Raw genomic sequence first — 24,269 nt, 5'->3', positions numbered from 1 at the left:
CAAGACTGCTGAATACAAAATCAAAATTTAATAGTGTTCCCATATACTAGCAGTGCCCAATTATAGAAAAAGACCCCAGCCATAATGGCTACCACACTGCAAAACACTGTCACCTTTCTTCTGCATCGTCCCACTAGACTTATCATTTCCACTCTTACTTTCCTCAAATCCATTCTACCATTCAGCAGTTTAGTGATCCTTTGTAAACATAAATTAGAGCATGTCACCCTCTTCCTTTAACCTTCTAATAGCTATTCATTACCTATAATTAGATTCTAGCTCTCTAGCATGCCTATGCGCTGCATGACCTGGTCCCTGGCATTCTCCAAATCACCGTCTCACCACTCCCCAGACCCCTCCATATCAACCTTCTTTCAGATCCTTACATGCCCAACTCTTTCCTGCCCCAGCACCTCCATATATGCCTTTTCCTGTCCTTAGAATGCCTTTCCCGCAATCATCACCTGAGTGCTTAAGTCTTGGCTTAAATGTCACCTGCTTAATCTAAATAAGGTCCCTTCTCTCTTATCTCCTATTTTCTTTCATATCCCCACCATGATGTGCAATAATATTCCATTACATATTAGACTACAATATGTAATCCTATTTTTATTCATAGTTTATTCATTGCCCCAATTTCCCTCTGTGAAGCCAACAGTTGTGTCTTTGATGTTTCCCCAAGTATTTAACACAGCATACAGGAGTTGTCACATAACAAATACTTATTTGCTGAATGACCGAATCAATGAACGGATAAGTTTGCTCAGCTAGAAGGCCTGCTGCACTCTTCCCAGGATTCCAGCTTTTTAGGGGGAAGGGAGGGGAACACCTCTCCCTTCCCCCCAGGGAATCTATCTAGATGAGGGGCCAAGAAAGCCTCCCAGGGACTCAGTGGGGACATATGGGCTTGGCTTAGGGTCCACAGGCAGCACTGGAGTCAGGAAGGGGGGACGGGATTCAGAGCATAAAGATGCATCCATCCATGATGCCTACTCTCCCCTCAAGAACTCAAACCATAGATTTACAAATTGAGTATGTCATAAAGTGCCACTTTTTTGTAATCTTTGTGGCATATAAGAGTTTGGAGAAGAGTGACTTTAGGAGTGATTGAAACAACAAGAGCGGCTTTTTGCCATCCTTTGTGGAGGCATTTACTCCTCAGAAGCATGTGGAACTTCTGGGAGCTAGAGCAGGAGTGGAGAGAAATGGAGAACCCCTGGGATTCCTGGGAATAGTTAGTGGAACTTTGGAAAAGGTCAGAAGACTCAGCAATGGCACCTGGGAACAGAACTGCAATGGCTACAGAGGTCCTGGCTTGATCCCTGGACAACCCAGATTACCATTAAATCCTCACAGCCAGTCCCAGGAAGGTTCCCAGACACCATATCTAGGGCCACTGGCCTGGTAGCATTGCAGCCCAGAGGGCACATGAGCTACTGAGGTACTGCCACCTGGTCATTAGATAAAGTATCTCCCACAGGCACCCCCCAGCAGAGATGACTCTACCATATTCCCTCAAGAACCACAATGTTAATTCTTCAGTTAGAAATTAAGGAAACAATGTTTCTGAGGCCACCTAATGCCAGAAGAGTGACTGCTGGTAATTCTACTATCTCTGACACACCAGTGACTCAGGCATATAATAGGTACCCCCCACTGGTTAAATGCCTGCACCAGCCAAGTGAGGAGGAGTGTTCTATCTGCCAGGGGCTCACAAGAGGCAATCTTCCTGTTTGTTTATTTCTTTTTGAGCTCACATACTTGTACTCCATGGGATGTAACGAGGGACTGGCAGAAACCCATTATCCCCTGTAAAGGACAATTGTTGGAGGCCTGCTCAGCACCTATTACCTTACTCTACCTCCCCCTCCCCCCTCCCACCACAGTATCTGTCCTGTCTGCCTCTGAGCACCTGAGATAGAGGACAAGAATTCACTGTAGATGTGATAATTACCCTGGCAACATCTTTGTGGACAACCAGTGTCTCTTCTGACTAATCCCCCAATAAAAACGTGTAGTGTCACCCCCAAGGGCAGCATGTGTGTAGGGACATTACACATTAGGGAGCCCTGGTTCCTCTTGTTCCCCTAAGAAGCCTGATAGTCCTCGCTGTGACCTACCTCTTGTCCTCTTCCACCTGTACCCCGATGGAGTGGAACTCTCTTCGGCTCCTGTTCTCAGTGTCAGAGTCTGAGATAGTCTCCACCTGGTGGCAGGGTGGCGGAGTCAGTGACTAGGGCTAGTCCAGGGACACAAGCCCTTCCAAGTCAGGAATTGCCAGCGTGGCTGCACCCAAGCCAGCTGACATCCCTGCAAAGATAATCTTTCTGAGCTAGCAGAGGCATCGCGTGGCAGCCACTGGAAACCACTCTGCACTCACCAGTAGGGATGACCAGGGATAAAGGGAGTGGACTGTGGGAATGTTTGGAGCAGCCATGTCGATCATCAGGCATGGGGTCTATTTGCAGATCAAGACAAGTCAAAAAACAATACAAAACAAAAAAGCCCTGTGCATCCAGAAGGCCTCTTCCATCCCCTGAACCCATTCCCAACCGACCAGGGCCTGAGACTTGGACACTGCACCCCTCTTTCATACCTGCACCCCAATGGACGGCCTCCACTTCCGCTGCCGTGCCAGGCTCCGCAGCTCCTCCCTGCCAGGGATGGTCTTGATGATGAGTGTCGGGGGCTTGGGGCTGGCCCGGGGTGGCACCGGTGCCAACTCGAGGGTGCGCGCGCCCATGGCAGGGCCGTCCAGCCCATCCGCGGAGCTGCAGCGCCGGGCCGGGCCCTCGGCCGCGGTGAAGCTCTCGTGGGCGGAGTCGGTGCTGCTTTGGGCGGTGATGGAGATGCGGGGCGGGGCCTGGCTTCCCGGCGGGATGGGGGGAGGGGCCTTTCTGAAGTTGAAGGCTGTGGACATCCAACGTAGCGAGTGAGAAACACAGCCTCGCAGGCGTCATGGTCATCACCCGATCCATCCACGTGGTCCCCAGGGCCCAGCAGCCACCATACTCCACGCGCGTCAGTACAGAACTAAGGACTGTTCTCTGGTCTGCCCAAGGTCACACAGAACAGTGGTGGGGCTGGCCAGAATGGGCACCCATAACTCTCTCCAACCAAGGCCCGGCCGTGGGCAGGGGAGGGTACTCACAGGAGCCGGGCCTCCCTGAGACAGACGCAGGGGCAGCAAGGAGGGGTAGGCAGTCGTCGTCTTGAGAGCAGCCGGCCTGGATGGCCCGGAGGTAGCTGTGGCTCCGCATGCGGAAACAGCCGGGCAGGTCCAGGGCGTCCACAGCCTGGGACTCAAGCTCCCCAAACACGGACCCGCACACGGCCTCCAGCTGCTGGTTCAACTCCTCGCTGAGCTAAGGGAGGTGGCGGGGAGGACAGTTACTGAGGTGCTGGGGTGGGATGGAGTAGGGATGGCTGCATCTAGATTTACAGTGCTCATCAGGAAACCCTAACCCTCTACAAAGAAAAATGGGGTGCTTCTTCCCTGTGCTATTCCCAGGACCCACTCTGAGGCCACCCCTATCTCCCCCTATCTCTCCCAGCTCACCTATGCCTCTTCTAGGTGTCTGTCTGTATCCTACACTCCAGACCACTTTGTTTTCTTCTTCACCTAGTCCAGTCCCTCACGTTTCTTACTTAACCCTGAGAGAGAGGATCAGGGATTTGACATCCACCCTCTACCCTGTATCAGGGTGGGGACTGCAGAGGTAGACATCTTTTATTACTTATAAACCACTACATTACACAATTGATTGAAAGCAACCTTTAGAGATACATACCAAGGGGCAGTTTGGAAATTGACAGGTAAGTGATGGACCAAAGTAACTTACAAATGTCCTAACCCTTTCTCTACCTTCTGCCTACTAAGGAAGGTTCTGGCTTGGGCAGCTTAACCCTGCCCTGCTCTGCCCTCACCCTCTGGGGAAAACTTAGCCATTGCTGGAGGAGGTTCTTGGTTTTGTTTTTGATATTTTGTGGTACAGAATTCATGGCATTAAAAGGAATTAAAACAAGGAAGAAAAAAGCAAAATGAAAATCTTGTTCATGGAACCATTCCGTACACCACCACACTGAGACTAAGCATACTACAGAGGATGCAGAGCAAAGGAAAAACAGAGGGAGGAACAGGTGGTGCCAGAGATAAACTCTACACCAGAACACAAGTACATAGTCTGAACACTGCTCTAAATGGGTACATACTTGACCCTGAGCATCCCCCCAGCCAAAGCCTGGAAAAATGTTGCCTACATGGGTCATGGAGTGAGACTCACCTGGATTCAAGGGCTGGCTCTGCCACTTCCTAGCAGTATAGCCTTAGAAAATAAAAGTTTGGGGGCCTCAGCTGACTCACCTGTCAAATGGGAGTGATAATGGTACAATTTTAGGGCTACTGAAGGCATGCAAAGAGACATGGGAGGCATTTGGTGCAGGTACTGGCACACAGTAAGTCCTTGGTGACATGTGAAGGTCTCAGGGCCTACCTGGCAAGCATAGGCCAGGTGCTCATGAGAACCACAACTATTCCTGTCACTGAACTCAAGAGACATCCCCCTGTGGATGATTATGTAGAGGCCACTGGATGGAGTCATGGACATGGTTCTCGATAACATCCCAAGATGAATGTCACAGCAAGTATCCTAGGGCTGCATCTTGTGACATCTCCCCAGAAAGAAGCATGGCATCCTATTTATGTAGGTCAACAGAGGTTCAAAGGAGTGGCTTGATCCATGGGCAAAATGCAGCTCAGCATTTCCCTGCCTCAAACAGAGCAGGTATTTCCATCCCGTTCTACCAGTGGGCAGACAGACTCAGAGAGGACAGATGCATTCATCAAGAATGCCCAACAGGTAACTGGGAAAACTGAAATGAATGCATGTTTCCTGACTTCCCTATAAAGCTGACCTAGCACCACCATCTCCTGAGGAGCTTGTTAAATCTCCCTTAACCCAGGCCCTCTAACTAGGGGCTGCTCGCTGCTTTGGCTTCTTGGACACTCAGAGCCAAATGTGCTGAAGACAGAGACTTAGTGGTTCCAATGTATGCCTACTAATGGAAAAGGACTGTCTGGGCTTCTTCATGCAGCTCTTTCCAAAGGAACTTCATTACAAGTGTACAGAAATCACAGGACATGGAAAAAAATCAACCCCAGGAGAAGTTAAGTGCGCTCATGTCCAACTGGCAACAAGTCACGTTGTGTGGCAGCTGTGACTCTCAATAGTCCTATAATGCACCTCTCAATCCTCCTCTCTGGACTTCTGGGGCACCAAAGACAGCAGGGTACTTCTTGAAACGCAGGAAGTACCCCCTGCTATTTCTGGGCTATGCTCAAGGTGCTCCCCAACTAGAACCAACCCAGCCTCAAGGGTCCTTCCTGGAGTCCAAGGAAGTGGACTTAACCCTAGCCAAGAGCATTCTGGGTTTGAGGAGTCTGGACATCAGGGATAGAAGGACTCTCACTCTGCAGTCATCTCCAGGCCTCTTCTGTGTATAAAGCACTAGGCATGATTTCTGGGACACAGTTGCTACACAGCAAATGTTAGCTACTACTATTAGTAGCCAGAAGCTTCTTTCTTTCTTTCTTTTCTTTCTCTTTTTCTTTCTTTTCTTTCTTTCTTTTAATTTTTGGGTGGCACTGGAGTTTGAACTCAGGGTTTTATGAGTTTGAACTTTGGAGTCTCCTCTTGAGACACACCTCCACTCCAAGTCAGAGGTTCTTAAATCACAGTGACATTACCACTCAGAATGAGAGGCCTCTCCATCTCAGGGCTTCCAAAGCTCTTGAAATCCCACCCACCATAGGCTGTTCTTACAACCAGCTCTATTCAAGGCAGACACAGGGAAAAGGAACAACTTCCTAGGGCCATATACCTTCAAGTTGGACTGGCCAGGAAGAGATCCTGGGTTTCCACAAGGGACCAGGACCCATGGGAGAAAGACTCATGTGGACTCTCAGAAGAACACCTAAGTTGGTCTGCATTGTTTGTTATTATCAAATGGTAACATCTGTCTGTGAATCCTCCTATTATCCCTGCACAGACTTCCATGCTGCTTCCCCCAAACCCTCACATGCAGGAAAGCCTAGGTCAAAGAATCCTCTAGGGAAATGAGATCCTTAGCCTGTCTCCAAACCAGACTCAGAAGCAGTGGCCATTTCCAGGCACGTGAGATATGAAGAGGAAAATATTTTGTCTGGATCTAATTGTAAACTGTCCATGCTAAAGTTGGTGGGTCCAGATGGGGGCCTGTACACTTTTACGGTTGTTATTTAGCTTAGATAACCTTTGGAAATGCCTCCCATTTCAAACCATTCCACAAGTCTGTATAAAACATAACCACCATCATTTTATATGCATAGCTGAGCTCACAAGAAAGCGAGATAAGTCCCCAGGGGACAAAAGCAAAGAGAAGACTGGAAAATCAGAATATGAACTGTGTGCGCCAAAGCTGTAAACAGCCCAGTGGAGGCAGGAGGTGGGGGCAGGGGCTGCTGGTCTTAGTAACCAAAAGCCTTAGGTTTTAACACCCACTCCAGTGCAGGAGTGAGGATTTGGGCCCACATGAAGCCCAAATGAGAAGCAGAAATGGGAACCTTCATAAACCTTTGATGAAAATGTAGACTAGAAAAAAAGAAGTAATCATCACTACAGATCAATGACAAGGAAGCTAGTCTGTAGGGCAGGCATGAGTGGGGCGGGGGAGGGGGAAGAAAGCAAATCCCCTAAGAATCTGTACCCATTGCCAGTCCTCCGCAGATGCAGGATTGTGTATCTGCATGGGCTTCTGCGGCCCAGATTAAAAATTAACATAAAATGCTCCCAGACCAGGAATATTCTAACAGAAGCAACTACAAAACATTTCCTCGGAGAGCACATCCAACCCAGGCTGCTCAGGCCTCTCCTAGGGGACGCTCCATTGACAGTGAGCTGACAGTGTCGATGTGGGAGACATCTGTGACATTGCCTCCAACAGTCTTCACCGCCTACATGCACATCCTTCCTTTGGACATGGACTGGACTTATTGGCCCAATTGTAATGAATAGAATATGGCGTATAGAGTAGGATGTCACTTCTGAGACCAGTGTACAGGCAAAGTATGGCTTCTATCTTAGACACCTCCTCCCCTCTTCCTCTCTCTCTCCCTCCTCAACTCACTTTCCCTCTCACACTCCCTCCTCTGCCTTTGATATAAGGGACGCAAGCTTCCATGTTGTGAGCAGCCCCAAAGGGAGTCCCATGTGGCAAGAAGCTGGTATCTCTGGCCAATACCCAGCAGGCAGCTGAGACCTGCCAACCTGCCACATGAGTAAACATGGAAGGGGATCTTCCCCAGTCAGACCTTGAGATGACCAAAACCCTGGCCATCGCCTTAATTGCAGTCTTGGGAGACACCTGACCCTGGTTCGTCCAGAATCTGCACTCAAATTTCTGACCCACAACAACTAGGAGATAATAAATGTTTTTAAGACACTATATTTTTATAACGTATTGTGAAGCAATAAATAACTAATACAAATCATGATATAAACAAGAACCATCTGTTATTAAGTCATTGAGAGTTCAGGCTTTGCCTCTTACAGCAGCTAATGTTACCTTAGCTATAACAAAATCTCTTTTAAACTATATTTAACTTTTTTTTTTTTAAAGACAGTCTCACCAGGAACTGTGGCTCACATCTATAATTCTAGCTACTCAGGAGGCAGGATCAAGAGGATCTTGGTTTGAAGCCAACCCAGGCAAACAGTTCATGAGACCCTATGTTGAAAAAATCCATCACAAAAAAGGGTTGGTAGAGTGACTCGAGGTATAGGCCCCGAGTTCAAGCTGCAATACTGCAAAAAAAAAAAAAAAAAAAGGTTCCCCTATAATCCTAGCTACTTTAGAGGTAGACATCAGGAGGATCACAGTTCAAAACCAGCCTGGGCAAATAGTTTGCAAAACTCTATCTTGAAAAAACTCAACACAAAATAAAAGGGCTGGTGGAGTGGCTCAAGAGGTAAAATGTCTACCTAGTAAGTGCAAGCCCCTGAGTTCAAACCCCCAGTAAGACAAAGTAAATAAAGTTTTAAAACTGAAAAGATAAAATTTTAAATATGAGGAGAGAACAAAAGCTTTGAAAAAAGCTTTTGAAAAAGATTCTTTGAAAAGGAACCAAATGAGATTTCTAGAAATGTAAAAAAAAGTCTGTGAAATTAAAAATATGATTGATGAGTTCATAGTAGATGAAATTCAGAAAAGAAAAACTGAATGAGATGGAAGATACACCTGAGGAACATACCAAGAAGGCACCATCGGGAGACAAAGAGATGGAAAACTTGAAGCAATGGTGAAGAAACCTGGAGGAAAGAATAAGAAGGTTTTGCTCATAGGACCTTGCTAACAGGAGCTCCAGATGGAGAGACTAGGAAGAACATGGGAGCAGGAATGTTTAGAGATAATGACACTGGTTGAGATTTTTCCAGACTTCATTATGACTTCTACATGGCTTGTACAACCCAGATGAAACACAATGAGGAAAACACCAAATCCTATCACCCAAGACAACTACAAAGCTGGACAAAACTGTCAGAAACAACTCTTTTGTCACTCTGAAAACTGATCAAAGGCACAAAGAGAGACAACTATCATGAAAATCCATGACTCTGTGGTAGCCTGGCCTGAGGCTGCTTCCATTCCCCAGCCCTGGCTCTCACAGGTGCAATGACTCCCACAGGGTGCTTCAGGCTGAAAACCAGCTGCTTCACTGCCACTGCCAGGGGCGCCACTTAATTTGGAGTGTCAAGTCAGTGAGAGGGTCAAGAATGGACAGGGCCAGCAGCACTGCTAAATTGAGGTTTTAGTACCATGTGGGCAAGCAATGGACTGGCAGACTAAACATTTATCTAACAAAGAAAGGGTTCTGATAACTTCTCCATGGATGTTGGGTTAAGTGGAGGTCTGGGTGAAGGCACAGCACAGATCAGAGAGGCGGGAGACTCTCACACATCCCTGGCTGGTGGAACTTGGATACATGTGCAAAGGAAACACAAAAGTGCTGGTAATGAATAAAAGCCAGAGAAGGTTTGAAAACAACCTTACATTTTCCCTACCAGGCCACACACAGAACCATAGGCAGACAGCAGAAACCTTCCTGGCTCAAAGTTTCTGAGCACAACTTCTGATCAATCTTTGGTGGCTGAACACTGAGCTGTGCAAACACAGGAGTAATTTCTAGGAAACAAGGCTTAAAAGGGAAAAGAAAAAATTGAGTGGAGACCACTGCATGTTGCAGGGAAGATAGATTTCACAGATTTAGTCCAGGAATTAATAAACAACCAAACACAGCAATAACAATCTCCAGAAGGGAAAAATAAGAATCTAGAGTTACTACAATATATTACCTAAAATGCTCAGTATTCAAAAAAAATGATGAGTCAGACAAATAAAGAAGAAAGCATGAATGTCCCAAAATGTTGGGTTTATCATATAAAGACTACAAAATAGCTATTATAAGCATATTCAAAAAGTTAAAGCAATTTAAAGATTTAAATATGTTTAAAGATTTAAAGGCAAACATGAAAACAATGATTTCATGAATTCAAATCACAATAAAGAGATGGAAATTTTTATGTGTTGGAGGGTGGGGTTGAGACATGGTCTCACTATGTAGCTCAGGCTGGCCTCAGACTCTAGATCCTGTTGCTGCAACCTCCCAAGTTCTGGGATTACAGACATGTGCCATCACACCTGGCTTACTTTTTTGAAGAAGAAACAAATGGACATTCTGGAATGGACAAGTTACAACAAAGGAAATTAAAATTTCAGCAAAGGGGCTTAACATAAGAAATGATCAGTAAGTCTGAAGACCAATATATTACCCAACACATTAGATGTATATTAATGTATTAGATCAATATATTACCCAATCTGAAGAATGGGAGGAAAACAAATGATTGAATAAGATGAAAAGAGCCTCAGAGATGTATGGGGCAACAGCAAACATACCAACATACGTGCAATGGCAGTCCCAGGGAAAGAAGAGAAAGAGAAAGATGAAGAGGAAGAGGAAGGGAAAGGACAGGAGGGAAGGAGGGACAGAAAGAATATGTGAAGTAATAATGACTAGAAACCTCCCAAATTTGATTTTAATAAACATTAATCTATAGATCATAGAATCTGAATGAGTCTAAAGTAAGTTCAACACTAAAAGAGCCATATTGAGACACACGATAGTCAAAATGCTGAAAGCTAAAGACAGAGGAAATCTTAATAGCAGCCAGAAAAAAAGAATTCAAGCACCAGTGGCTTATGCCTATAATCATAGCTACTGTAGAGGCAAAAATAAGGAAGATTGAATTTCAAGGCCAGCCCAGCCTTTAACCTATTTAAAAAACACCCATTACAAAAAGGGCTGGCAGAGTTACTCAAGTGGTAGAGTGCCTGCCTAGCAACCATGAGGCCCTGAGTTCAAACTCCAGTACCACCAAAAAAACACAATTCATCACAAATAGGAAAACCACTGGCTTTTCACCAGAAAGCAGTACAATGGGTATATTCAAAGTGCTGAAAGAGGGCTGAGGGGGTAGCTCAGTTGTAGAGTGCTTTCCTAGCATGTAAGAGGTCCCAGACTTGATCCCCAACATTGCAAAAAAAAAAATGCTGAAAGAAGAAACTGTCAACCAGGAATTCAGCAAACTATCCTTCAAAAACTGAAGTAGAAATAAAAATATTTCCAGGAGATAAAGATAGACTGAAGAACATATTGCCAGCAGGCCATATTGCAATAAATGCCAATGGAAGTCCTTCAGGACAAAAGAAAGTAACACTTGACAGAAACCCAAATACACAAGAAGAACTGAAAAGCACCAGAAATGGTAAATATGTGAGTAAATACAAAAGCCTTGGGGAATATTTTTCTCACTTACTACCCCTTAATTTCTTTGAAAGAAATAAGGCTATTATACCATTGTTGGTTAATATAAATAGTTAAGTTTATAATATATAGAGAGATCATTTATAAGACAATATCATAAAAGAGAGAAAAGATATATTGGAGTCATGCTTCTATATTTTGCCAGAATCAATTATATTTTGATAAGCTAAGATACATATTGTGATTCCTAGTGTAACCACTAAGAAAATAACTCAAATAAAGCAACAGGAAAAATCAATTCAAAATGGCTCAAAGACCTCTCTCACTCTCTTAGCAGTACTGGGGTTTTGAACATAGGGCCTCAAGCTTGCTAAGCAGGTGATCTACCATTTGAGCTACACCTCCAGCCATTTTTCACTTTAGTTAATTTTTGGACAGGGTCTCAATTGCCTGGGGCTAGCCTTGAACAACAATCCTCCTACCTATGCCTCTCAGTTACTGGGATTACAGGTGCATGCCTGGCACAATGGCTGAGATTGGTCTTGCTAACATGGTGCCAAGGCTGGCCTTGAACTGCAGTCTTCCTGATCTCCACTTCCCAAGGATATGAGATTGCAGGTGTGAGCCATCGTGCCTCGCCTTAGATAAAAAATCTTAATGTAAGACCTAAAACTTTGAAAATACTACAGGAAAACACTTGACTATACAGGCATAGGCAATTATATTCTGAACAGGACTCCAACTTCCCAGGAAAAAAGAGCAAAAATGAAAAATGGGATTTTATCAAAATAAAAAGCTTTTGCTCATCAAAGGAAACAATCACCAGAATGAAGAAACAAACCACAGAATGGGAGAAAATCTTTGCAAGTTATTCATTGGACAAAGGATTAATATCCAGAATATACTAAACTCAAAAAAATTAAACACCAAAAGAACAAATAACCCAATTAATGAGGGGGCAAATGAACTGAACAGACAGTTCTCAGAAGAAGTACAAATGGCCATAAATACATGAAGAAATACTTAGCTATATAAGAAATGCAAATCAAAACTACACAGAGATTCCATTTCTCCTCATTCAGAATGGCAATCATCAAGAAAACAGACAATAAATGCTGGTGAGGATGCTAGAGGAAAAAAGGCAACCTTATGCATTGTGGGTGGGAATGTAAATTTATGCAGTTACTATGGAAATCAGTATGAAGTTTTATCAAAAAATTAAAATAGACCTGCCTTATGACCCTGATCTACCACTCTTGGGCATATATACAAAGGAGTGTAAGTTAATATACAAGAGAGACACCTGCACATGCATGTTTATAGCTATGTCAAGCTATGGAATAAGCCTAGATGCCCAACAATAAAGAAATCAATAAAGAAAATGTGAAATATATACACAATGGAGTACTACTCAGCCATAAAAAAGAGTTAAATTATGTCATTTACAGGAAAATGAATGGAACTGGAGATCATCATGTTGAGTGAGATAAACGAAACTCAAAAAGCCAAGTATCACATGGTTTTGCCCATATCCAGAATCTGGACTTAAAATGCAATAACAATGATAACAGGACATAAGCACAAAGGGGGATGTCTGGAGAGAAAAATCAGTGAGTTGGGAGAGGGGAAAAGGAGAGAATACCAGTAGGTGAACATGAACAAAGTACATTACATAAGTAAAGTACAAAGTAGCATAATGAAACCCATTAAACACTGTTTGAAAAAGGAAGGGAGCAGGAAGGGGGCTAAGGGAGTATAAGAGAGGGGTGAAACTGATCATAGTACATTTACACATCTATGGAAACATCACAATGAAACCCCTTTGTACAAGTAAAGTACATGAATAAAAAGTTTACAAAGGAACTTATCTAAGTACACCAAAATTTAATATAAAAGAAGGCAGTAAAGGGGAACATAAATAAATAACATGAGATGATCCAACCACATCAATAATTGCATTAAATGTGAATGGACAAAACACTTTCATTCAAAGGCAGAGATTGTCTGATTAGATTTTTAAAAGACAGACCCAACTATGCAATGTCTACAAGAGACATACCTTAGATTTAAAATGAAAATTAGTTAAAAGTAAAAGAATGGGGGAGGGGGAGGTAAGGTACACTATGCGAACAGTAACCAGAGACAATTTTCCAAAATTGATGAAAGATATGAATTGTCAGATTTCAGGAGCACACACACAAAGATATCACAGAATAATGGCAGAACACCTAAATGAAAACAACATCTTAACAGCAACCAGAGGGACATTAAAATCACCTACAAAAACAATAAAGCAACAGAAGACAGATGACAAAGAAAGAGCTTCAAAACATTGAGAGAATAAATATTGACTTAGAATTCCCCTAATAAGCTAAACTACATAAAATGAAGCACAATATATCTGCTACTAACAGCTAATCCTTGAAAAGTTTACCAATGAATGTAATTTAGGAGGAAGGGATGGATATAAGAAGCTCTAGTGAGGAGGAGAAAAGGTGAAGATATAAGTATACACAAATTAGTACTAATACCATAAAAAGTAGCAATATTAAAGACAAAGTTGAGAGATTCAAAGGTAGAACTAACAGCACAGGCCTGTAATCCCAGCACTTGGGAGACAGAGGCAGGTGATGGCAAGTTTGAGGCCAGCCAGGGTGGTGGAACTGAAATACTGGCTAGCTGACAGAATGGCTCAAGTGGTAGAGCACTTGCCTAGCAAGCATGAAGGAAGCCCTGAGTTCAAAGCCCAGTACTACTATAAAAAAAAAAGAAAGAAAAGAAAAAAGAAAAAGAAATATTGGCCAAAAACTACAAGAAAGAAGGGAAGAAGTCATCAAAATTAAAGTAGCCCAATGTCACTTCAGTATCTGAAGTGATGGATATGTTAATACTTGTATTTAATTATTCCACATGGTATTCATACATCATAACATCACTTTGTACCTTATAAATATATACAACCACAAGCAGGGTGTCAGTGGCTCACACCTGTAATCCTAGCTACTTGGGAGGCTGAGATCAGGAGGATCGAAGTTTGAAGCTGGTCTGGAAAAATAGTTTGTGAGATCCTATCTCCAAAATAACCAGAACAAAATGGACTAGAGGCATGGCTCAAGCTATAGAGTGTCTGTTTGGAAAGCACAAAGGCCTGAGTTCAAAACCCCAGTCCCACAAAATAAATATATTTCAATTTACAATAAAAAATATTTAAATGCTAAAAGAGATCAAAGAAAGAACTGAATGTAAAGAAATCCAATATCCAAGGAAAATAGTAATTAATATTAAGAATATAATACCCCATAATTTAATCTACAGATTCAATAAAATGTCTTCAAAGTCCCTACTATATTTTAAGCTTCCTCAAAATCAGTATGTATATGCAAAGGAAACACAAAACAATCCTCAGAAACAGTAACAAAACTTACCACACTTACCAAAATCAATTCTCACTATAAAGTTAACAGCAGTCAGAGCAGGTGGTAATAATGGCACGATAAACTAATGTCCACCAACGGAACAGATTTAAGGTTCATTAATAAACATATGCACTAACAGTAATTCTTTTTTTTTTTTTTTGGCAGTTTGAACTTCAGGCCTTGTGTGTGCTATGCAGGCGAGTTCTACCACTTCAGTCATGCCCCAGCCCAACTTGTAGTAAAGCGACTTTGACAAAAGGGCAGAGAAATTTCACTGAGCAAAGGAAAGTCTTTTTAATAAATGATACTGGGAAAATTAGACATCCAAATGCAAAAGAATGAAGTTGAACCCTCAACTCAAATTTTACACATACACATACATAAATACGCAAAGTGGATCATATACCTAAAGGAAAATGCAAGAAATGTTAATTTTTTGTGATCTTAGATAGGCAAAGCTTTCTTAAATTTTACATCAAAAGCACAATCAAGAAGAGAAAACTTGATGAATTGTACCTCATCAAATTTAATATGCTATGTTCTTCAAACAACATGAAAACACAAGTCACTAAACAGGAGAAGCCACCCCAGCTGACACAATGATATTGCCTTTCTAGCAACCAGAATTAAGAGAAAATAATTTTTTGTGTGGCCCTGGGGCTGGAACCCAGGGCCTCATGCATGCTAGGCCAAGTGCTCTAGCACTGAGCAAGGACCTCTCCAGTCCAAAGATAAGTTTTTATTGTTTAAGAAAAAGAAGGGGTAAAGAAGTCATCAAAATTAAAGTGTCCTGAGGTCTTTACATTATTCAGAAGAAAAACTGTCAGCTCCAGATTGCAATCATTAAAATAACTAGAATATGTAACTGCCAAACCAGTGTAACACTTTGCAGAGAGAATAAAGAAAACTCAATCAATCCAAAAGAAGGCAGCAGAGGAACAGAAAAGCATTACTCAAACAGCACAAAATACAATTAATAGAAGGCACAAAATATAATGATTGAAACAAATCCAAGCATATCAGCCATCACAATAAATATATTTGTGCTAAACACACCAGCAATTATGTAATGGATATAGAATCAAATCTATGAACCATTTACAGAAGACATACCTGGAACATAGGAGACAAAAAGCTTTAAAGTCAAAGATGGAAAACGCTGTTCTAGGCAAATACTAAACAAAAAAATAGACTTAAAAGGAAAAGCACTGTTAGAGGTACTAGGGTGGCCTCTCTGGTGCTTTAAATCTCTTTCCTCTTCTGTAAAGAAGGGATTCCAAGCCACATCTCCAGGAGAAATATGTCAAGCATATGTGCTGTTAGATAATGTAAAGTAGGAGGAGGAGAAGAGAAGAGTAGGAGGAAGGGGAATAGGAAATGCTGGGGAGGGGACTTTAATTTTAGAACATTTGGGAAAAGACCTGACAGAAGTGAGGTAGTGGTCCATGGGAGTGTCTGGGAAGAAGACATCCAGGCAGAGGTAGTAGCAAATGCAAAGGCCCAAAGGCCACAGCACACCTGTGACTGAGGTGCAGCAGGGGTCTAGTGAGGCTGGAGGAGGGAGGAAAGTATGGTAGGAGAGGAGCTCAGAGATAGCACTGGCCAGATCACGCAGGGCCTTGTCAATCATTCCAAAGCCCTTGATGGTTACTCTGAGCAAAATGAGAGTTTCGAGCACAAAAGTGAGTGGAGGTATGTGTATTTTTAAATCATCACTCTGGCTATACTGACAGAGAATGAACTGGAGCAGGACAAGTTATAGGAGACCAACTAGAAGGCAGTGTAACTACCCAGACAAAAGGACATAACGACTTGCAGTGGAGGTGGTGAAGGATCCTGGAAATATTTGGAAGGTGGGGCTAACAGGATTTGCTAAAAGATTGGATGTGGGGGGAGCGTGTGAGCGCATGCGTGAAGGAGAGAGAGGGGGGAGAGAGAGAGATAGAGAGGGAGAGAGAGAGAGAGAGAGAACAGTAAGACTGACCTCTGACTTCATGGACTGGGGGTATAGCTCAGTGGTGGGGCAAATGCTCAGCATATTTGAGACCCTGGGTTCATTCCCGGCACCAAAATAAAAGTAAGGGAAAGATTGATGTAGGCTTTTAGACCAGAGCTTCTGGAAGAATAAAGTTATCATTATCTGAAAAGAAGACAGTTGGAGGGAGCAGCAATTTGGGGAGGAGCAAGAAGGGGGATCAGCAGTTGACTTTGGAGCATCTTCAGTTTGAAATGTCCACTGGACATCCAAGTGAGATTTCAAGGCATAGCTCGATACCCAGGCTTGACATCTACAAGAGGGTCTGGGCTGGTATTATGCATCCGGGGTCATCAGGCTCTCAGTAATATTCAAAGCCATAAGCCTGGATAAGATCACTTAAGGAGTAGGTGTAGAGAGCAGTCTTGGGACTGGGCCCTAGAAAACTCCAGTGCTGAGATCCTGGGAAGCAGTTGAAGTACCAGAGACACAGGTGATTGTGAGTGACCAGGGGTGAGAATCTAGAGGTATGGTGTCCTCAAAAGTGTTCTGGGAAGAAGAGTCATGGACTGTGTTAGATGCTGCTGATGGGTTGATGGATCAAGGAACACAAGGACTGAGCATTAACTAGTGGGTTTAGCAACATAGGTTGGCCTGATGTGAAAAAACAGTTGTGCCCATCAGATTCCCTGATTCAGGAAATGTCATAAAGGAATACTGAGAGACCGCTGTGTTGAACAATGGGAGCCAATGTGGATGGTCTTTTTGCATGGCTTTTTGCATTGCTTTCTTTCCCCCCAGCAAACAGTAAAAATAGCTAACCTTTATTGAGTGCTGGCTATGTGCCAAGAATGCTATTATCATGCTTATTTTTAAATAAGAAAAGTGGGGCTCAAAAAAGTCAAGTAACTTGCCCCAGGTCACTCAGCTGGTGAGTAGTTGAGCTGGAATTCAACTCAGTCTCCTGCATTTAATTACTAAACCACCACTGCCTCAGTTTAATTAAGGGGGAGGCCTACACTTTGGTAAGAAACTCACATTTATAAAATATATATTTGGGGCCAGGTACCTTGTGTTGGAATACGGTTTTTTACTGAAGTCTCACAAATCCCCTGAGAGATAACTATCACTACTGTCATTTTAAAGATGAGAAAATGGAGGCAATGAGAGGTAAGGTCTCTTGCTGATAGTCCCACGGATGGAGGCAGTGGGGGAAGCTGAGGCCCAGATGGCCTTGGAGACTAAAGGTTGGCCCCTGCCCTGGCTGTACATATCAACCCTACCTTTCACATGGATGGGATGGGAGCAGTCAGGCCTGGGGAGGGCTAGGGAACCCAAGCGAACTGGTACTTCCCTTCCTTACAAGCTCATCCCTTTGAGGACCCCGGGTGGGTTCCAAGGACTTGGTTCTCAGGGAGTCCCCTCTGAGGCAGCTCTAGAAGTCATGAGGCAGGTTTCTAGGTTTCCCCCATAACCAGCCCTGAGCTCTCCTTATGGACAGATTCTGATTTTAAGGCCTAAGCTAACCACAGAACTGAGTCTCCCCTCCTGCCCTTCCCTCCAGTGCTCTGGGCCTCTGCCTACCTGTCCAGTGGTGAGGGAACGGCTGTAGCCAGGGATGGAGCTCCGGGGGTGGATCCGGGGTGGGACACAGCAGCTGGAAAAGGCCAAAATGCCAGTCAGAACAGGGGTCTGCTAAGAGGTAGAGGAGGGAAAATGATAGCACTGGGGCCTCTGACCTGGTCCTCCTCTCCCAAACTCCTCTGAAGAGATCCCCCAGAAGACTCTGGGTAGAGACTCCCCCAAAGAGGCACTCATACAGAGACTAAGACTACACCGCCCCCCCTTACATGGGGCAGAGTGAGACATCCCAGTTGAACCCTACTCAGGGCTACTGGACTGGAGCCCACTCTATACAGACCTCCTGCAAGAACCCAGCATCACTACACTTTGGTAACTACCTCACATTTATAAAATATCAATTTGGGGCCAAGTCCCCACCCCTGGCCTTCCCTGTCCTTACTTGATCCGGGCAGTGTCCACGCTGGAGGAGCGGCGGGAGGCAAAGCGCCGGGCGACTGCTTTGGGAGATGTCTTGGGGCTGCCATCTGAGTCTCCACTTTCCTCATCCCCCATGGCTTTGATGTAGCTGCCGCTCCGCATCCTGCGGCAGGGGATCTCCCCGTCCTTGCCACCCGTGGGGTAACCCCCCCAGTCATCTTGCGGCACCTGCAGGGACAAGGTCCTGTATCTCTCAGACATGTCCCCAGTCCATCTAGAGCTCAGGATCCTCTTTGCCGCTGCCAGTGGGAGGCTCTCTGCCCAGCTGAAGCAGACCAAGCTCAGAAGCATGCAGAGGACAACCAGGAGGAGAGGTCTAGGGCTGTCCCCCTCCCTTACAGGAGATGCTGCACCATCCTCCAGAGGCCTTTTGCCACTTAATTGAGGGCCACCTCGAGTGTCTAGGGGTGTGACATGCCAGGTGCCAAGAAGTTGAAGATCGGAGGCCTAGGTGACCCATGCCAATTGCATCCCCATCAGCACCGCATCACCTGACCTCAGTCAGCTTTTACCCCTGCTTCTCCTCCATCCTTTTAACCTGCTTCCACTCCATACCCTCCAACTCTCCCACACCCCTTGAGGAGCTACAGAGAGTGTTAGGCAGGGTGCGCATAGATTTGTGTTGGGAAGGAGCTTTCAACAGTCCTGACAGAGATTGGATAGTGGAGAGCCAGGAGTGGAGCAGAGGCTCAAGTGGCAGGAGGGAGACCAATTAGGAAGCTGAGGCTGTTATCCAAGCAAGGGATGATGAGGCTTAAATTAAGACAATGACAATGAGGGGAAGAGGAGTAGATGGAGATGAGAGGTGTTAAGGAGCATCGGAGAACCTGATTAACAGTGGGGAAAGAGGAGGAGGTGGGGAGGAGCTGAGGATGACTGTGAGGCTGATGGCTGAGGACCTGGAGGATGGTTCTGTCACTCACTGAGCCACAGAACCCCAGAGAAATAGGTTTGGGGAAAGGTGACAGGTTCAGAACTGAGCACTTTGAGCAGGTGGTTAGACGTTTGTTTCTAGGGTTCAGTGGGAAGACTGGGAATGGAGGCAGACACATGGGAGTTCTGGGTCGCAGCTGGATCCATAGGAAGCCCAAGGAAAAGGGGAAGAGAGAACTGAGGAGATCCACTGACATTTTAAAAAGGACTGCAAAGAAAGGAAGAAGAGCCTGTGAAGTCACCTGAGAAGGAGTGGGCAGACGGTAGGAGGAAAGTCAGGAGAATGCCATGTCACAGAAACAGGAGACATTTCAAGAATAAAAGGAGTCGATTATGTCAAATGCCACAGTGCATTCAGGGGTTAGTAACTTGGGCTCAGGAGTTAGGAGATCCATGTGCAAATTCTGGCACCAAAACTTGCCAGCTCAGTGAACTTCAGAAAACTGATTAATTTCTAAGCATCAGTTTCCTGGTCTGTGAGTTGGTAATGGCAATTATGCCTACATCAGAGGGTGTGCAGCACAGATACTCAAGCCAATACAGAGCGCCCAGAACATAGAAAGTGCACAATAAATGTTAACTATTACTATAACCACTGAAGATACATTTGAGGCACAGTTCTCCAAAGACCACCAATGACCACTGTCAGGACACGTCAGAGGATGAGACTGTGGAAGTCTGACTTGGTAAAGGGGAGAATGGAAGGGAAGTGAAGAGAGCAGTATATGCTCTCAGAACTTGGGTAAGAAGGGAAGACAGGAAGTAGAAGGAGGGTGAGATTGAGGAAATATTTTTTATAACAGCAACTCTGGACATGTTTTCAGGATGAAAGAGCTATAAAGATAATCTTTAAATGTGGGGACAATTGGATGGAGGGGGCCTGAGGCAATGCACTTGAGCCCTGGTGGAGCAGTTAGTCTGAAATAAGAGGTCCTAGCTTTTCCTTTAGATGGAGTCCATGGTGGTCACCTACACTGTGAAGAATGAGGTGTAAGTGAAGGTAGGGGAAGAAGGCTGGGGAAGGTGGTGTGCTTTTAAAACACTTGTTGTAAAGAAAAGGTTAAGCAGGGCAAGGATGGGGGTTCCAAGAGGAAGCAAGGCTCAGGAAGAGCATATAGTTCAGGGGACAGGTGAGGCTAGGGAGGGGACAGGGATCAGTATGAGAACAGGGAACAAGGGAGGAGACCTCAGGGAGGAGCAGGACTCAGCAAGTAGCCAGGGCTCCATCAAATGGAAATGTTGAAAGGAAACGAGCCTCCATAAAGGAACAAGAGCTCTGAGTCGAAAGGGAGGATACAAAAATGGTCTGAGAGAGGGTTGCTGTGCAATGAGAGAAACACAGCTTCAACCAAGGTTGTGAGTTCAACCTAGTTTAATGAAGCCAGCTTCCCCTGATTTTGTGCCAGGGGAACACAAGGCTGTCTGCAAGGTCCTAAAGCTCCTTTGTTTGCCCCAAATGGGTCAGACTTCCCAGTCCTAGAACCCCAACCCCTGAGTACATTCCCCTCCCCAGACTCTACAGAGAGGAGTAGCAAGACAGGCCAGCAGATGGGATGGCCAGGGCACACTCTGCCTCACTGCAGGGCTCCCACTCCACAGCCACTGCAGAGCTCCTTGCCCTTCTGCAGGGCACTGTGAGGTGCATGTTAAAAAGGAAGCCCCCAGGGAGGTCAGGGCAGCCCTGGAGAAGCAGCAGGAACAGCAAAATGGTGGCAAGGCTCCAGAAATGACAAGAGCTGGGATATGGGGGAGGAAAGGCTGTTCCCTCCCCACATCCTTCAGTTCTCTGCTTAGAACACCTTCCTACCCAGACAGGGGGCAATCCACAGGCAACCTACAAATTCTAGAAGTCTCTTTCTGCTTCTACTATAACCATATTTGCTCCCTTGGGCTTTCATGAGATTCCTCCAGGAGAGTCCTAACATGCGAACAATTTACCAGCAAGGCCAATGACACCCAAAAGACCTGAGCAGGCTCACTTCTACATACCTTTGAACATGCTGTAGTCTCTTCCAAGAAAGCCTTTAATCTGCATTCAACTAATTTCAACTCCACTGAGATTCAGATCAGGGGACATTCCTCCTAGAAGCTTCCCAAGCCATCCCTTGCTACCATCACCAGGTAGGTGAGGGGCCTCCTCTGTATCCCCATGGTGGTCAGGGTTCTCTCTCTCTCTCTTTCTCATGAGACTGGGGTTTGAACTCAGGGATCCATGCTTGCAAAGCAGGAACTCTTTGAGGCACACCTCCAGTCCATTTTGGGCTGGTTATTTTGGAGATGGGGTTTGAAGAACTATTTGCCCAGGCTGGCCTTTAACCGTGATCCAATCTCAGACTCACAAGTAACTAGGATTACAGGTGTGACCCACTGGCACCTGGCCAGGGTTCTCTTCTACTACATCCCACCATTCCATAATCCATCTGTTTCTTGGTCTAATCTCTTGAAACTGAGCTTTCACCACAGCCTGGTAAGGGTTGAGAACCCTGATCCCAACCCCAGGAAATATTCAATGAATGAATGAATAAATGTGGATCAACTGGCAGGAATGTTTGGGAGATAGCCCTAGATCTACTGGACCTCCAGAACTGTGTTGACTTTTTTTTTTTTTGACAGTATTGGGGTTTAAATTCAGGGCCTTGTGTCTGCTAGGCGGGTGCTCTACTGCTTGTGCCACACCCCAGCCCTTGCATTTACTTTTCCTCCTAAAGCTATGGAAGAGCACTTTAAAATAGTATGGGTGGACTGGCAGAGTGGCTCAAGAGGTAGAGTGCCTGCCTATCAAGCATGAGGCTCTAAGTTATATATATATTTGGGCTGGGTGAGGGCAGGACAAAGGCTTCATTAGGAGGGGTCAGAGTGCCTAGCTTCATCAGAAGAGGCCACAGAGATAGTAAGATGGGATAGGAGTAGCACCCCAGCCATCACCTGTACCATCCACTCTCAGGAAACCCTACCTGGAATGTATCAGGGCTCAGACTTCATTGTGTCCCCAGCCTGGGAAAACCAATGAAACAGGTTCCCAGGGCTCCTCCACAGCTTCAGGGCTGTCCCACTACAGGCAGCCCACAATGGAAAAAAAAATACCCAGCAGTGTCATATTCTGGAAACTAGCCTTCATTTAAACATCTGGACCACTCAGATTTGAGCAGAAGAGATCTGGAGAAGGCCTGGGGGCAAGAGAACTGCTTCCCAACTGCTAGCCTCCAAGCTCAAGGGCAGCTGCAGCCAAGGAGCATCACACTATCCTGTCCACTGCCTTCCTTCAACCTCATTCTGCCTCCAACCTCAGAAAACAGAGGTCAACACTGCTTGTTGAAAACAGTAAGTCAAGGAGAAGTCTTCCCAGCACTGATGTTCAGGGTCAGAAGTAGAAAGGACCCTTCATTGCACCCATGGAAAAGCGAGGCCCCAAAAAGGCCCAGGATGTCACAGTGAGGCAAAACTGAGCTGTCCTGCATCCAAGTCCCCCAACACAGGGACAGCTGGTTCCCATTCAACTGTTTCCACTGTTGTTTGGCCGAAAAGCCTGGTCAGAGCTGAGAACCCTGCTCCCCACCCCCACAAAGCCTCACCTGCAGATAGTGGTAAGTCCTGGCTTTAGCCTTGGCCTCTGGACCCAGGAGCCCCTTGCTTGGCCCGGCCCCTGGGTATCCATCCCGACCCTGGCTGACCATCATGGTATGCCAGGCACTTCGCTTGACCGATTGTCCATCCAGTGACATGGACATGCCAGTGCAGGCAAGGCAGCGGCCTTCTGACCCGCCCGAGCGCCCCTTGAAGCTCAAATCCCGGTAGGACCCATCTGGAGCCTCTAGGCAGAAGGGACCACCAGGTTCCCCAGGAGGCCTTCCACCCACCAGAAAGCCACTATCACTGTCCAAGTTGTCATCAGAGCTCCACCAGCCCGCAGCCTTGGTCTGGTGCCGCCCATCCCCCTTGCGGTCCTTGCTCTTGCTTCTTTTGCCATGCCGGGACTGGTGGTGGTGGTGATGGTGGTGGTGATGGTGGTGGTGGGAGGTGTGGGAGCCTCCAGAGCCTGGGCCAGGGTAGCTATCACCCCCAGAGCCCCCTCTTCCCTCAGCCTTGGGCCCATTATAGTCCCGTTTCCCAGGCGCCTCCAGAGAATGGGACTTGGCAAAGAGCTTCTGCACAGAGTGAACCAGATGCCGAATTCGGCTAGGGCTCTCACTGCGGGGCTCAGGGACAGTGCTAGACCCCGGCCCTGGCCCAGGACCAGCCCCTGCTGGACCCCGCTGGTATGGTAGTGTGTGGAAGCCATCTTGTTGAACAGGCAACTGCTTCTCAAACTGATCCAAGAGTGTAGGAGGCAGGCGGGGGGCACCCTTGCCTTGTGGGTGGCCCACACAGTCTTCACAGGTGTCGAAGGGGCCCTGGCCAGGGTACATCCTGGGGAAGGTACTGCTGCCTCCCCCAGTCCCGGCCCCACCTGGCCCTCCCTCAGGGCCTATGGATGGCCCCTCACTTAGGCTCAGGGGCCCTTCTGGAGAAAGGTGTCCCAGGCCAGCTCTCGGGGCACAAAAGCGGGGCTCGGTGGAGAAGGCCTCCCTGGAGCCCAGCAGGTATGGGGCCCTGGCAGCTGGGCCCACGTCCATATGCTGCTGGTCAGCAAAGCGGGCTGGGCGTGGATGGCTGCCTCGGTCGCCATGGTAACCCCTCATGGCCTCAGCAAAGGCTCTTCATAGTGTTGGGGGCCAGGCCCCGGGAACCTCCTGGGAAAATAGGGAGAAAAGGGATTCGAACTAAACAACAGGCCACTTCACCTAAAACCATCTTTCATTAGGCATTCTTATATCCCTTTTGGTAATGCCTATCAATTTACTGTGATTAATTGTACTATCTTTCCACAATGGGCTGGAAAGTCCTTAAAACAGTCATAATAGACAAAGACACAAGGGCACAAAATAATCCCATCATTCATCAAATGCTGAAATTTTGATAAATACTTATCCACAAGAGAAAATGCTCTCAGCCAAATGGGTTTTTAAATATCTTTAGATTATCA

General features: G+C 45.8%; 1 protein-coding gene across 4 annotated transcripts in view; it reads right to left on the bottom strand.

Annotated features, from left to right (window-relative positions):
• Nucleotides 1–24,269, bottom strand: part of Dlgap3 (DLG associated protein 3) — a 66,768-nt gene that overhangs the window by 20,552 nt on the left and 21,947 nt on the right. For 3 of the 4 annotated variants that reach the window (XM_074080624.1, XM_074080625.1, XM_074080626.1), the window contains exons 3-8: nt 22,819–23,976; nt 18,276–18,481; nt 17,837–17,909; nt 3,152–3,365; nt 2,597–2,910; nt 2,121–2,206 (exon numbers count right to left, since the gene is read on the bottom strand). In XM_074080624.1, the coding sequence (XP_073936725.1) occupies nt 2,121–2,206; nt 2,597–2,910; nt 3,152–3,365; nt 17,837–17,909; nt 18,276–18,481; nt 22,819–23,925 (2,000 nt within the window). In that variant the 5' untranslated portion in view covers nt 23,926–23,976. Of the gene's footprint in view, nt 1–2,120; nt 2,207–2,596; nt 2,911–3,151; nt 3,366–15,390; nt 15,552–17,836; nt 17,910–18,275; nt 18,482–22,818; nt 23,977–24,269 lie in introns of those variants that run through there. The other variant, XM_074080627.1, reaches the window with a different exon arrangement.

This window comes from Castor canadensis, chromosome 7 (assembly GCF_047511655.1).
Source record: "Castor canadensis chromosome 7, mCasCan1.hap1v2, whole genome shotgun sequence".
NCBI classification, from domain to species: domain Eukaryota; kingdom Metazoa; phylum Chordata; class Mammalia; order Rodentia; family Castoridae; genus Castor; species Castor canadensis.
This window is presented reverse-complemented; position numbering and strand designations above follow the sequence as displayed.